This window comes from Aspergillus terreus, genomic scaffold (assembly GCF_000149615.1).
Source record: "Aspergillus terreus NIH2624 scaffold_3 genomic scaffold, whole genome shotgun sequence".
Lineage (NCBI taxonomy): Eukaryota > Fungi > Ascomycota > Eurotiomycetes > Eurotiales > Aspergillaceae > Aspergillus > Aspergillus terreus.
In genome coordinates, this window is record NT_165926.1 from 1,832,274 (window position 1) to 1,846,552 (window position 14,279).

A 14,279-nucleotide genomic window follows, 5' to 3' on the forward strand; every position below is an offset into this window, starting at 1 on the left:
TCCGCAGGCAATTTCTTCATTGTGAACCAGATAATTGAACGAGGACTGCACACGTCCGACGACGAGATCAAGCTGTACACGACGAACCTGGTGGATAAATTGGAAAAAGTACGCCCGATGGAGTGCGTCGCCGACGGGAAATTGTCGACACTGACGGCCCACAGTTCAAGCGTGAAAACCCCGAGAATGACACGGTGACTGATGCAGTGGCCGCAAGCGCCTACGTGGAGCAGTTTGCTCTGGAGGTCTTTGGTCGTGCGGAGGCAACCATGCGGGCAAACAAAGTGACGAGGTCGGTTTCCGCTGATTTTCCCCCGGAGATCAACGAGCACTACGGCTGACTGTGTCAACCACAGACAAACTGCCGATACGTTCCAAGCGGCAGCTACCTTCCTCGAGCTCCTGCAGATCTGGAACCCCCCGGAACCCGAAGTCGCAGCCAAGATCAAGTTCGCCAAGTACCATGCGCTGAGGATAGCAAAGGCGCTCAAAGCCGGCGAGGATCCCAACGCGACGAACCCGGCCGTGAAAGAGCCCGAGGACGAGCTCAATCCGGCTGACAACGATCCGGAGGTGCAGGCTGTAATGCAGTCTGCGTCGCAGGAAGCGGCTCGTTCACGACAACCTTCGGTGGAAGATGTGTCTGATGAGGCCGCGCCGTCGCTTCCCCACGAACCACATGTGCCCTCCGTCCCTACCGATGCGCCGTCCGCGAGACTCGATGCTACGCCGCCGCAGGGCCGGGACGAGAACGCGGGTGAAGACCAGGACGAGCCGTTGACTCTGCCCTCCGCCCCGGCGACGATCACATCCTCGTCGACCTCTGTCCCCAGACTCCCAGATACGCCCGCAGACATTGGTGCAGCCCACTCTCACCCTCCGCATGACTCCCATTCCGCAGCCTCCTTCCAGTCCTTCCCGCCACCATCGACCTTGCCATCACAGAGTCCTGTGATGCCCCCTCAGGATGTGAGGGATTTCTACAACCAACCTAGCGTGCCGCCTACCCCTGCGCCTGCTCCCGCTCCCGCTCCTGTAATGCCACCTCCCGCACGCCCCCATGCCCCTGCTGCTGCCGCTGCACCGCATATATCTCCAGCACCGTCATCCAGCCAGACGAACCCCCAGTCGATAGATGATCAGGGCATCGCTTTGGCCCAGAAGCATGCCAGATGGGCGGTATCTGCTCTGGCGTTTGATGATGTCAACACAGCTATCAAGGAGCTACGGAATTCGTTGAGATATCTGGGGGCAGAATGAGCGGATTTGTCTTTGCCACGTTTGCAGCATACCAGTATCAATTATTTGTGTCCAGAATTCTTCTTAATAGGGACGGTTTAACCCATGCGATTGCATCTTCCTCCTGGGTTTACAGAACTAGGCGGCCATACTCGTGGCAAATCGCCTGTAAAGATCTGGCGGGGGATGCGAGCTTGGGGGCAGTCCCAGATAGATTGAGCGCCTATTCTCCTAGTCCCGAGGGAAGGAAGCCAGCATATCTAGTATTTGAGATGTATGTGCAGAGCAACCAACCACCTTGTTCGGCTTTGGGGTACAGGACAACTTCGTATGATCGGTTGGCTGGTAATGTTATATTGGGCTGAGATGCCTACCGGGGTGTGGTTAAGGAGCTATAATTGCATGTAGTGGCAATTTGCGCAAACAGTATGGTGATTCAGTATGCGAGTACTAAACAACGAGTCAAGCAATAGATGCATATATATATAGGTGAAGTGACATCAATATATATCCACCAGAGTAGGTCATGCTGTGGGTGTGGACAGTACACAGTAGTCAAAGCACATGCTTCTAGACACGGAGGATCAACTTTACAAAATGTCCTATAGACTAGACTATCCAATGGACAATTAGAACGCTAGGAGCGTAGTAACATTAGGCAAGGAGGACCGGACCTATTTAGGTAGGTATCATACCTTCCTTGATATTGTAAAATTAAGCGAACTTACCACCACACCCAGCATGTTAGCTCAGGGGAAGAGCGCCGGGCTCATAACCCGGAGGTACGTTTACACCGGCATTTCTGAACTAGCCGAACACAGAGTCTAACAGACAACAGGACCCTGGATCGAAACCAGGACATGCTATGTCTTTCTTTTTTATTTTTATTTTTATTTCCTTTTCCTTTCATTTTACACTCTCCCAAACCCTGCGTTGTCGACCTGAAGGCCAAAATCGACGGCCAGGGACGCTAAACTCATAGTGACAGAGCATCCAGAGCAGCTAAAGCTTCCGCACCATCCTCACCCGCCTCCCTTCAGACAGCTACATAGATCCTAAACCCCAGTCACCTCGAAAGATAATTTCGCGGAAATTAATGGGAGAATACCCAAGAGATTCATGAAGATGCTACCTATGAAGTGGAGCTAATATTCTGAGATTCTGACTCTGATTACGATGGTGGTAAGTTATGATGATCTTGATGGTGAATAGGTTACTAGGACTAGGTAGTTACTGCCTACTTTACACGCATCTCGACGAATAAGACTTGAAGCCGACTGGCAGAATAATGGGAAACACGTCCATACTCCGTAGAAAGCTGAATCGAAGAGATGTCGGAGTCTTTCCTTCGGGGCGCAAGTTCTTCGAGCCCACCATTACAAGATTATCAGAAATATCACCAGTAGTATTGGAGCCTAGGCTACATACAAAAAAAGGCGTCGGTTAGCATGGATTGATTGGTGTGCAGATATATGCATGAATTTTTGACTGTTGTGCCCTCTAAAAGGAACAAGCACTTGACTTTGAATGCAAAGAACAAGACAAGAACCAAACATACAGCGAGGCTAGACAGTCAATAAGAGTAAAGTGATGGAAATGTCCATCTGAGCTGGAAAGGTTTAAGGTACATGGTAGATGCAAGGACAGCATGCCGCTTTTATTGCAATGCTAGGGGCAAGGAGGAAAGCAAATTGAGAAAGATGAACAAAAGATTCAAGCAAACCAAAGCCACAAGCCTCTAAAGAAAACATAACCAAGAAATGCCACCCTCGACGAGAGAGTGATCCTAAAACTCCCAGTCCTCGTCAACGGACTTGATGGCCCACTCGAACTTCTCCCGCAAGGCCTTAGAGAAGAACTTCTCGATGGGGACGTTGAACTTCTTGCTGAACACGACCGTAAGACGAGGATCTATATAGTTCTGTGAGATGTCAGCCAAGGTCCAACCCCCAAGAGAGATTTAAGAACTCACAATCTTGGACGTCCCAAGCGCCACTTCCTTGTTGTCTTCTTTGTCTTGCGCCTGAAGCTCCATCGTCTCAATACGCTGCTCAAGCTTCTGTATATTCGCTTCGATTTTTTCGACAGTCGGAGCCTTGCCCTCCGCCTCCACCTTGCCGGTCTTGTTCTCTCTATTATATTTCTTCTCTAGTTCGGTCGCAACTTGAAGTCGCTCTTCAAGCTCACTCGCTTTCATCTCCTTCTCGCCCTCTGCTGCGAGTTTTTCGTTGTCCTTCTCAAACTTCTTCCGAATTTTCTGTCGTTGCTCCTCGACCAAGAACGCCTGGTGTTCCTTGATCCACTCCTTGTCTATATCCTCATCGAGCTCAAAAAACTTGGCACCCTTCTTTTTCTTAAGATTCGGGTCCAGGTCGAGCATCTGCTGCTTGAGTCGCCATCTTTGGTAGCGCAAGCCTTTGATCTGTAGAAGGGGCCAGTTAGCAATTTCATGCTACACCGAGGTACTCCACGTGAAGACTCACCCTTTCGCTCATCTTCTCCATCTGATTTGCATGAGAAGCACCGACAGTCCGTTTGTGGTTGCAAAGAATGGCAACCCTACGGTTCGCATCGTTGTATGCCTTGACCTTCTCCGCAATGTTACCGGTCGCCTTCATGTCCTTGAGAAGCTCGGCCATAGTGTGGGAGGCGTTGTAAGTACGAAACACCTTCGCTGTCAACCCAGGCATATAGTTTGAAAGGTGCTTGTTGAGAGCAGATGTGGTTAACCGATCAAAGATCTCATCACCCTCCTTCTTGGGTGCCTTCTTGAAGATCTTCAGGTTCTTGAAAACCTGGGGGTCGACATCGACCTCGTCGTAAAATCGAATACTGTCTTTACCCAGGAAGTCGAAAACGACTTTGTTGGGCGGCTTCAGGGTCACGTTCTCATATTTCAGGGAGCAGCATCCGACTGTCTCGGCCTCATCCTCTCCCTTTTCGTTACCCGCACGAAGAGCAAATTGGTCAATGAGATAGACCGCGGTGGCCTTCTGACGCTCGACCATCAACTCGTGCTTCAAGTTCTTCTGGTAATCTTTGCGAATCTTGCCGATGTACTTCTTCAGCTCACGTGCCTTTTCGAACTTCTTGTAGTCGCTCTGGCCCTTGACATCGGAATTTGCGGCAAGCATGACATATTTGTAGTTGCCGTTAATGTTCTCTTGCCACATAGCGAGCCATGTGCCCTCTTGGTCATGTTTAACTTCCTTCCACTTGTGGCCCTCCGGCGGCGGAGGCACGCGAGCCTCCTTGCCGATATTGATAGTGATCTGCTCGGGTTGAACGCGAGCCTTGACGCGGCCGGTCTTGGGATGCTCGCCACGTCCACGGAAGAGGGAGGGCGGTTCGACGCGGAAGTTCCCAACCTTTTGCTTGCGGCCATCCCACATACAGTACATATATGGGGCCTCCTGTTCATCCTTTTCGGCCTTGAGGCGCTTCTTCTCGGCTGCGGGGAGGTTCCTCTTCTCAATGCGCTTTGCCTCGTAGTAATCAAAGATCGGTTGGAAGTCGCACTTCTTGAACTCCTTGATGTCAACTTTGTTCCCCTTCGGGTCAGTGGCGCCACCGGTCTTCTTGAGGATGTCCTTGAAGTCCATGAAGAAGTTCTTTTGGAAGGTGGGGTTCTCCGTGTGCTGAGTGGAGTTCAACATGCTTCCGAAGAAACCAGCGACTTCCTCCGCGTCAGGATGAAGAGTGACAGGAACACCGTCATACTTCATCTTGACGTTCTTGGGCAATGGCTCGTACGGAGGCGGGAAAACAACACCATTGTGCTCAAGAGTAGTCCACTTGATGGTTCCATCACTCTTTGTAGGGTCTTCCCACCATCTGTATTCTTCTTCCTCCGCTTCTTCCGCATCAGCGCTTTCCTCTTTCTTGACCGGGGTAGCCTTAGCACTGCCTTTCTTCACCGGAGTGGATTGCGCTGACTTTGGCTCCGATTTGACCTTGGTTGCTGTCTTCTTGACAGCAGAAGGCTTCTGACCATCCACAAGTTCTTTCTTGACGCCGTTGGTAGGCTTCTTCTTAGGAGCTGCGGTCGACTTTTGACCCTCCTTCTCCCCTTTCAGTTCAATCCTCTTCTTCTCCATGGCAAGCTTCCGTTCGATAGGGACGTCGGAGTCGGATTCTTCGCCAATGGCCGTCTCCGAAGCCTTGGGGAGTTTTCTTCCGTTAAGCCCCAGGGGAACGTCCTCATCGGTTTCCGGATCTTCGTGTTTGACGGATGTGCGTCGGCGCTTGCTCTGTCGAAGGGTCAGTCGCCGAGATTAACAGCGACAGAAATAGAGTCGCAGAGTAGATAGGGGTACGAAACGAAGGGGAAAGGCGTACCAGAGGTTGATCATCCTCGCTGCTCTCGGGTTCCGCGTAGGACTTCTGGCCAACGCTGGTTCGGGACTTTCGCTTGCTTGCGCTAGCTGAATCCGCATCAACCATGTGCACGTCGGATTTCTTCTGAACGGCACCGAAGCGGATGGAGACCCCCGGGTCGACATGACCATTGGTTTCCTTTGCGTCGCTCATCGTCACGTCGTTGGGGGTGCCTGGAGGTTTCGTGGGGAGTTAAAGTCAGCTTCGACCTGATCAAGGAGAGACTTGGAAAAGTATGAAAGGACGAGAAGAGACAAACTTGGGATGAATTGACAGGGTGTGTGTGTGTGGAATGTAGCCAAGGGGACGAGATGCGCTAGGTGCGACGGCGGCCAAGACGTGAGGAGAAAGCAAGGAAAACCTACCGGTAGATCGCCCATTCATCTGCACGAGCGGGGTATCGTCCTCCGAGGAACTCATTGTCGCGAGTTTAGGGGAGCGTCGGATAGAAGACAGAGAATGAAAGTAAAGCCGATACGGAGGGAGCCGGGGGGCAGGGGAACTCGAGGTTGACCAGGTGCCAAGTCTGAAGCGGCGAGCTGAGACTTGACGAATAGATGAGGTCAATGAGAGAGCTATGAGTAGAAACAAAGGAGTGTTAGGGGGAGAGTCGAGACATGAACAAAGGAAAGAGGGGGGAGGGAAGAAGAGGGAGGAAGAGGAGAAAGAAGAGGAGGGAAACAGAGGAATGCAATGGAAAACGAGGCCTGAGGCGATCGATCCTCACGTTTCTCCGGGGGCAAGAACTTGCCTGAGGCCACCCGAACGGTATGATTATGTAACGGCTGCCTGCATGCCTTGGAAAATCACGGGACCGAGCGTCCCGGAGGGCGTATTGCGACGGTATTGTGTGTATTCATGTACTGCACTACGGGCCTTTCTCCGCGCCCGTACCACATTGCCCCATCCGGTTTAGTCCCAGCCTCGCCGGCAGTCGGAAAAGAAACAGGAGAAGACGTCGAAACTCAAGTGTCTTCCCATCCGCCCGCTCCAGCAGAAGAGCTCATCTTCCTCCCCCCCCACACAACACACGTTGGACCTAGCTCTTCCTGGTTGAATCTTCTCCTCAACCTCCTTCTCTTTCGATATGCTCTCCCGTGCTGTTCGCCCGGCCGTCAGGGCCGGCAGTGCTGTGGTCACTCGGTGAGTTCCCTTCATTCCCCGGTCGCCCCGTCGGTTCCCGTTGGCCTCATGGACCCCCTCCTCTGTCGCCAATACCCCCTCGAACTACCCAGCAAGTATCATGGGACGAACGTGATCGGATATCGCCATTCGAATCGCTCGTGGTAGCTAACGTTGGATCGCATCAAACAGCACTGCTCCTCCCAATGCCGCCAACTTCGCGACTCTGCGTGAAATCGAGGGCCGTCTGAAGTCCATCAAGAACATCGAGAAGATCACCAACACCATGAAGGTCATTGCCTCGACCCGTCTTACTCGCGCCCAGAAGGCCATGGAGGAGTCCCGTGTCTACGGTCAGACCTCCAACACCGTGTTCGACCAGGCCGAGACGAAGCCCCTCGAGGACAAGAAGACTCTGTTCGTTGTCGCTTCCTCCGACAAGGGTCTTTGCGGTGGTATTCACTCCGGTCTGAGCAAGGCCACCCGCCGTATGCTCCAGCAGACGCCCGAGGCCGATATCGTTGTCCTGGGTGAGAAGGCCAAGGCCCAGCTGAGCCGTACCAACCCCAACAACTTGGTCCTCAGCTTCGCCAACGTCTGCAAGGATATCCCTACCTTCGCCGACGCCCAGGCCATTGCCGACCAGATCGCTCTGCTGCCCACCGACTACGCCAGCGTGAAGATCATCTACAACAAGTTCCTCAACGCTCAGAGCTACGAGCCTGCCACCGTCGAGGCTTTCTCCGAGGAGGCCATCACTCAGTCCGGTCAGTCCTGTCATTGGGTCCCATGAATCGACCTGATACTAACGCGGACGTAGCCAACATCTCTGCTTTTGAGGTTGACGACCAGACTCTCGCCCACCTCCGCGAGTACTCCCTTGCCAACAGCCTGTTCTGGGCTATGGCTGAAGGCCACGCTTGTGAAATCTCTGTAAGTTTTGTCATGCGCCAATGACATGTATAGTTCAGTCACTGACCGACATTTCACCAGGCCCGTCGTAACGCTATGGAGGCAAGTCCCACTGGAGATTGAATTTAAAGTCCCTCATCTAGACTCATACTGACTTTTTGATAGAACGCCTCGAAGAACGCCGGAGAGATGATCAACAAGTTCCAGATCCTGTACAACCGTCAGCGTCAAGCCGCCATTACCGGTGAACTGGTTGAGATTATCACTGGTGCCACCGCCAGTGCTGATATGTAAGAAGCTCTTTGAGCTTCTGTGGGAAGGAGTCGTCGACCTTCGTGTAGACTTAGTCATAAATACCTAGCTAGAGTCTATCAGCCTGTAAATCAGTTTATCTTTTCATTTGTCACTGATTTATCTGGTATGCCAGGATGTAGGGACTATTTTCCTCAGAGGTAGCACATGTTCACATGTAAGCACCATCTCTTACAAGATATTTCTTCCACCATCACCATGAGCTACTATATATCCAAGCTACTAATAGTAACTCATCTATATTCTTAACCCGTTCTACCGCATAGATCTGTCCTTGATAAATATTCAGGCATTAGGAAGGGTGGTGCACTGGAACATTAGCATTACCTACTGGACATGCACATAACAAGTACATGAACCCTCACCTCTGGTGAACATCTACTCACATCCATACAGGTCCGGACTGGTCTATATGATCTCGCGTCACCTTTCCACCCACAACATGATTTCTGTTCCAGTGATTCCCACTTTTCTCTTTCTGTTTCTTACTCCCAGCCTGCGACCCTTCATTGATGCTGGCTTTGCTGTTGTGGTCACAACCAGCACTTCATCATCAAAGGGCCAACTCAGAGGGCTTTAATACAACATTCACCATAATCTCATACATTAAAGACCTTCAAAGGCATTCAGACCACGTCGAAAAAATCAAAGCAGATTTGAGACACGAAGCCTGTGTGGCATCTAAAGCCACTATGTCGGCGCCATCCAGCAGAATGAACTGTTATGAGGTCTTAGGCATCGCCCAAGACGCAGATCTCAAGGAGATCAACAGTGCGTACAAGAGACTGGCCCTGCAGTATCATCCAGACAAAACTGGCGGCGACAATGTCTCTGTGGACGAATTCCGCAAGGTTCGTTTCCCCCAGCTTCTCCCATAGACGGGGCCCTAGACCTTGCCTCACTGGCTCTCCAAAACGTCAACCATTAAAGTCATAGGATTCAGAAGATAGCGCATACTAACCTCCGCCAGATCCAACAAGCCGTGGAGATCCTCCGCGATCCCACCCGCCGCGTCCTCCACGACGAGGAGCTTGACAAACGCTCCCACGCGCCGTTCGTGCATCAACCCCAGCCAACCCGGGACCCGTTCGCGTTTGGAGGAGGATGGGCGCGCGACCCACACCATACCAGCGAAGTGTCCGACCTGGCGGATCCTCACTATAGAGGCTGGAGACCGCAGCGATACAATTGGTGGACTGATCGCTATATGTTTAGTTATAGCCATAGCGTCCATATGAGCCCCGACGAGCAGGACTCCGTCGATGAGCGAGCCCGCAGTGACCGCATGCGCAGAGAGTATGAAGAATGGAGACAGTCTCTTTTCGGGGACGAGCGTGCGGGACAGGCCAGGAGCAGGGAGGCCATGTCAGCCAGCGTCATGCGTGACGAGGAAGAGCTGCGGCGTGCTGATGATGAGGCGAGCGTGGAAGGCCATCATCCCATGGATGCGGCCCATGCTAGCCTCTTTTCTCACGGCGTCGGCGACGGCTCTCATGATTGGGAAGAGAAGCAGTCTGCGGGTGAGGTTCGCGTTGGCGGAACTCGCAGGTCTTCGGCTGGACAGCATCGTGGAGACCAGGTGCAGCAGTCTTCTGGAGGCGCACGTACTGATGAAGATGGTCTCAGTGGAAGAGTCCATGAGCAGGCCCAGGTCGACCATCAGTCTGTTGCTTCGACCTGTGCCTCCTTCACTGAATATGAAACCGCCAGAGACAGCAGTTCGGATGACGGAACCGTTTTTTATGATTGCAGGGACTTTGAAGATCAGAGTCACCACACCAGTGACGACGTGATAGTTGGCGAAGCCCGTGTTGAACACCAAGCGGAGGAACAGGATCAGGCCTCTCACGCAGCCACTCCTGCGGACAACTACTCTACAAACACCCCTTCTGAAGCTGCTACATCCGCCGTGTCCTCTGAACCCGCATCCACCCAGCCGCGGACCAATCTTACCTATGAACAGGTGACTTACAGAGACACGCTGGATCCGCTCAACACAGAAAGCGAGTCTCCCCTCGCTCCCTTCATCCCCTACTTCAACGCGAAGCTCAACGACCCCAGTGGCAGATACACACCCGAAGACCTCAACATTGAAATATGCGGTCTGATCCTAGAGACCTACTGCGGCTGGCTTGAGGATCTCCGTCTGCGTGTTCCTGGTGCGAGGCCTCTCGAGACCGGTCTACACCCGCAGCGCTGCTCTCACCTGGGATTCTGGGAGAAGGATTTCAGACCGATTGAGTGTGAGGCGTGTCATCGCTGGATGCCGATCTATACCTTAACCTGCCCTGGCTGTGGAATCAAGGCTTGTGTGTCCTGCAAGTTTGAGTATGCGCAGATGTGATGGATGTGTTCTGAGGACTTTGTGTTTCGTGGTTTATGTATGACTGACTAGGTGAGATTCATGGTCACCCGGCTGCATGCTCTCTGGACTTTGGTCACGCCGATATTGTGAGGAGCCTGCATTCAAACTTCCGGGCATCCGACGAGGTTATGGTTGATGGGAGCGAGGGAAAAAAAAAAAAAAAAAAAAAAAAAAAAAAAAAAAAAAAAAAAAAAAAAAAGAAAAGGGTTCTAGCTAGGGTATCTCCGAATAAAGGCTCTTTTGTAACCAAGCACCGTACAATCTCTTGCTTGTCCATCCGCCGGCCCTGGTAGTGTATACGCCGATGTGGTCAAACTCGCTTTGACGTAAACATGACACTGTTGGCAACTATGGGATATCGGGAAGTCCGTATTGAGATAGACGTCTCTCACGCTTCTGGGTGGTAGTACCTTCTCATAGCACGTACACTGCAGACAGATGGTTATACATTGAAAGTAAGTTGACGGTATGTTGATAACTCTGAGAGACGTACTCCGTAAAGTGTATTACCAAAGAGATTGATTTAAGAAATCATTTTTGCCCAAATCTTCCACCAATCAGCATGTTAGCTCAGGGGAAGAGCGCCGGGCTCATAACCCGGAGGTACGTTTCACCATCTCAGTTCAGTTCAATTGAATACCAATCTAACATACAACAGGACCCTGGATCGAAACCAGGACATGCTATCTTTTTTTTTTTTGTCATCCCTATAAAAACCTGGTAATATTCAGGCCCTCTTATCAGGGAGACGTTTTCTTAATGTATTTAAATCTCCGAACGTATTCAAACAGGTAAAAACGACATACCATCGCTAAGGTATTCTAAAGAAAGTCTCCTGCCTCCTTGATTTGTATAGACGGTTGCGGGTTATCGTCATCTCTGATAATCTAGATCAGGCGTACAGGTGAAAATACTCCATGCACAAGAAGAGTTTGGTAATGAATACGTGCGTCTGGGTAGAATGGAAACCCTGGAGAGACCTGTGAAGAGATCAGGATTGAGCGATCTGGTCCGGTTGATAGAGCTACGTGGACGTGGATAGGTTAGAGAACTTGAGCAGATTCCAGTCCCTGTGTGAAGGATCATTGTCTACCGCGTCCTTGACTCCTCTGTCCTTGCCCCTGATGATCATGGTCCTCGTTAGGAGACGCCGACTCGATAGTTCGAATTGTCCAGGTCCTTCATCTATTCAACCAAATCCATCACAAGACCAACGATGAGATGAACTAAGGAGGGCAGATATACATTAAGGCAGTACAGGGTCTCACTTGAATCGGCAACATCTAGTGTTGTATTATGTGACGTGGTTGGACTGTTGATGAATCGGCGTCATTGAGTCTGTCTGCCTCGACACAGGAAGCACATAATCCAATGCCGTATTTGCAATCGAATAGAAACCAAAACGCTGTACAGCAAAAGAAATGAAACAAGGCTTGACCTATCCACATGCAGGGTAACCGGCTCTGATGTGCATGGGATCCATAACAAGAAAGGAAAAAACAATCAAAGTCTCGAACAGGCCAGTGTTCAAAACCATAGCACCTCCCTGGACCAAGAAACTGTTACTATACATTACAGGCAATATGTGGCCACTGTACATAAAGAGACACTAGGGTCGAGGGCGGAGAAAATGGAGCTGCAATGATCGGTCGGATCGGGTTGACCTATGTTCAAGGCAGTCCCGTTTTCGTGCGTGATGCAGTGATCAAAGCCCTTGTAAAGCGCCATCGTGAAAGATCATCAGCCGGTCACGCTGATACCCTATAGCTTCAAGGTTCGCCTGTCCATCCTGCCGCTGAGCATTGATTGCGTGTGTTGTGATTTGACGCGGGAGAAGGGTGGAGCAAGCTGCTTCCCAATTTGCGAGGCATGTTACGGCCACCAGCCCATGCGTTTGTAGCTGTCAACCATGTCCCGCACACTGTCGGCGCCGAAGCTTTCCCGGGTGGGCTTCCAGCCGGTGGTCTTCTCGAAAAGAGAGCCATCTAGACACATGTCCGAGTCCTTGAGGATATCCTTCTCCAAGAACGGACCGATAGGGCCGGGTCGTTCGATCTTCTTCTCCTCGAGCAGCTCCGCCCAGACCTGCAGACATTCCTCGTTCATATCATCCACAACGTCATCCATGTTCAGCTTCGCCAACTGCGATGCCAAGGATCCCAGGAACGAGCAATTCAGACCGAAAACAGTCGTCAAGGCATTGGCAATGTCTTCCTGACGGGTGTTACCGTGGTCGACCACGTTGAAAGCCAAGGGAGTTGATTCATCCGCAGGGGCATTGTATCGCCATTCCGCAGCCTTCCACAGGGCGCTAGCCGCATCTTTAACATAAACGGTGTTAATTTTCAGATCCTTGGTGTAAAGGAGCTCCAGATCTTTCTGCATCTCCAGATGCACCCGGGCCAGACAGATACCCGTTGCGAAATACCCGGAACAATACTCGCCGTACACGTATGGAAGGCGTAGGAGGCAGTAGTTCAGACCGGGGATCTTCCGGAGCTCATCGCTCGCCTTCAGCTTCCATTTGGCCAGGTTGTGCCACGGTTCGAGTTTGTCGTCTTCTTTCCGCGGGCCGGAGCCAGGCTTGTAGACGTGGGCGGTTGAGCACTCAACGAAAGAGCGGATGCCCCGTCGGGCCACTTCACGGCCAAGCGCCACGGTCAGGGCGTAGCTGCGGAGTTCGTAGACGTCGTCCGGCTGCGAATGTCGCGTTTCGCCGCCGCAGTTGATCACATAGTCGAATTGTTCGCCGTTCGCGCGGTCAAAGATACGAGGAAAGTGCTCTAGAATCCACGTCAGTATGAAACGATTTCGCTTAAACAACGACGTCGACGGCTGTAGGCCCTCTCACGTTCTCGACTGGCATCGGCCTGAACGAATTTGTCCCTGGAACAAGCCTCCTCAAACTCGGGCGCCAACCAAGCCAACTGGGGAAGAACCTTGTCCACAAGCCTGACCTCGGACGCTAGGTTGTTTTCGTGGAGATGGAGAGCGAGGTGTCGGCCGATGAAGCCTGTAATCAAAGACCAGGTCGTCAGTCACGGCGAAAAAAGTGGATCTGATATGAGGGCTGCGCATACCTAGACCACCTACAATCAGGACGGCGGGTTTTTTGTCTTGTTCACCGGCCATGATGGAGTATGCAATGGAATGAAATAGATCGTTGCGGTATTCGCACCCCGCACCCAAATTCGATGCAGCCCACGAATGCGGGGAGAGATGAAATGGAGATGAAAAGGGGGAGGGGAAGAGGGAATGAACAAATCGGCGGACTAAAAGGGAGCAGCGGACGGACCGGACAGAGGTCGAGTGCCGACTAGGGGAAGGGAAGGAGTATGGAGATGAAGATAGGAGGAGGAGAAGAAGAAGAAGAAGAAGGAGAAGAGGGAAGCAGGAGAAGAAAGACGATGATCATGTTAATAATAATAAGAGGGAAAAATGGGGGAAGGTGGGCAAAGTCACTAGTTGTTAGTTCACTCCCTCCCCGTCAAATCCTCATCCATCATCCTGTCACCAACTAACTAAACTACGACTCCAACTTGCTTTTTGAGACACGCAACCCAACTCTCTCTGCAACTGACTAACGGGTTTAGTGAGGAAGTGGATCGTTTCCATTCTACCGAGACAGTACTCCGTATCCGAGTAAGTCACTAGTTTCTATTACCTCCTCTGTTGACAACTCCTTTAATGGAGGCAATTGCTCACAATCAGCTTCAGATCCAACCCTCTCTACGGAGTACTACGCAATGATTGATTCTCGACTATCAGACCGTCCGATCCACGGTTGATCTCTTGATACAAGGATCATCTCCCACAGGATCACGCTGGGCTACGGGAAACCCGGGGGTCGGCCCAGGACTTCGCACGCTTCCAGCCGAACAAACTCCGTTAGTGCGGCGTCTAGAAATTTCGCCAGCACGGTGTGGGTGGTGCGAAATTTAAGGTCTCTGGA

At 51.7% G+C, this 14,279-nt stretch overlaps 5 protein-coding genes and 2 non-coding genes across 7 annotated transcripts; 5 read left to right on the forward strand and 2 right to left on the reverse strand.

The window, feature by feature from the left end:
* Positions 1-269: 269 nt before the first annotated feature.
* On the forward strand, positions 270-1,260 carry ATEG_02549 (uncharacterized protein; the record flags this gene model as incomplete). The annotated part of the gene is made up of 2 exons (XM_001211727.1): positions 270-292; positions 357-1,260. The coding sequence occupies 2 exons, from the start codon at positions 270-272 to the stop codon at positions 1,258-1,260; spliced, it is 927 nt and encodes a 308-aa protein (XP_001211727.1).
* Positions 1,261-1,977: 717 nt separating this feature from the next.
* On the forward strand, positions 1,978-2,105 carry ATEG_10446. Its single transcript has one exon. It is a non-coding gene; the product is annotated as a tRNA-Met (tRNA).
* A 920-nt stretch (positions 2,106-3,025) lies between these two features.
* Positions 3,026-6,036, reverse strand: ATEG_02550 (DNA topoisomerase 1; the record flags this gene model as incomplete). Its single annotated transcript, XM_001211728.1, has 5 exons — positions 3,026-3,160; positions 3,212-3,661; positions 3,723-5,489; positions 5,578-5,789; positions 5,982-6,036. 5 exons carry the CDS (start codon positions 6,034-6,036, stop codon positions 3,026-3,028), a joined length of 2,619 nt encoding a protein of 872 aa, XP_001211728.1.
* A 667-nt stretch (positions 6,037-6,703) lies between these two features.
* Positions 6,704-7,944, forward strand: ATEG_02551 (F1F0 ATP synthase subunit gamma; the record flags this gene model as incomplete). The annotated part of the gene is made up of 4 exons (XM_001211729.1): positions 6,704-6,759; positions 6,931-7,505; positions 7,559-7,671; positions 7,816-7,944. 4 exons carry the CDS (start codon positions 6,704-6,706, stop codon positions 7,942-7,944), a joined length of 873 nt encoding a protein of 290 aa, XP_001211729.1.
* A 710-nt stretch (positions 7,945-8,654) lies between these two features.
* Positions 8,655-10,306, forward strand: ATEG_02552 (DnaJ domain protein; the record flags this gene model as incomplete). Its single annotated transcript, XM_001211730.1, has 2 exons — positions 8,655-8,813; positions 8,933-10,306. 2 exons carry the CDS (start codon positions 8,655-8,657, stop codon positions 10,304-10,306), a joined length of 1,533 nt encoding a protein of 510 aa, XP_001211730.1.
* Positions 10,307-10,886: 580 nt separating this feature from the next.
* On the forward strand, positions 10,887-11,013 carry ATEG_10447. Its single transcript has one exon. It is a non-coding gene; the product is annotated as a tRNA-Met (tRNA).
* Positions 11,014-12,199: 1,186 nt separating this feature from the next.
* Positions 12,200-13,459, reverse strand: ATEG_02553 (NAD-dependent epimerase/dehydratase family protein; the record flags this gene model as incomplete). The annotated part of the gene is made up of 3 exons (XM_001211731.1): positions 12,200-13,110; positions 13,179-13,340; positions 13,408-13,459. The coding sequence occupies 3 exons, from the start codon at positions 13,457-13,459 to the stop codon at positions 12,200-12,202; spliced, it is 1,125 nt and encodes a 374-aa protein (XP_001211731.1).
* Positions 13,460-14,279: the final 820 nt, after the last annotated feature.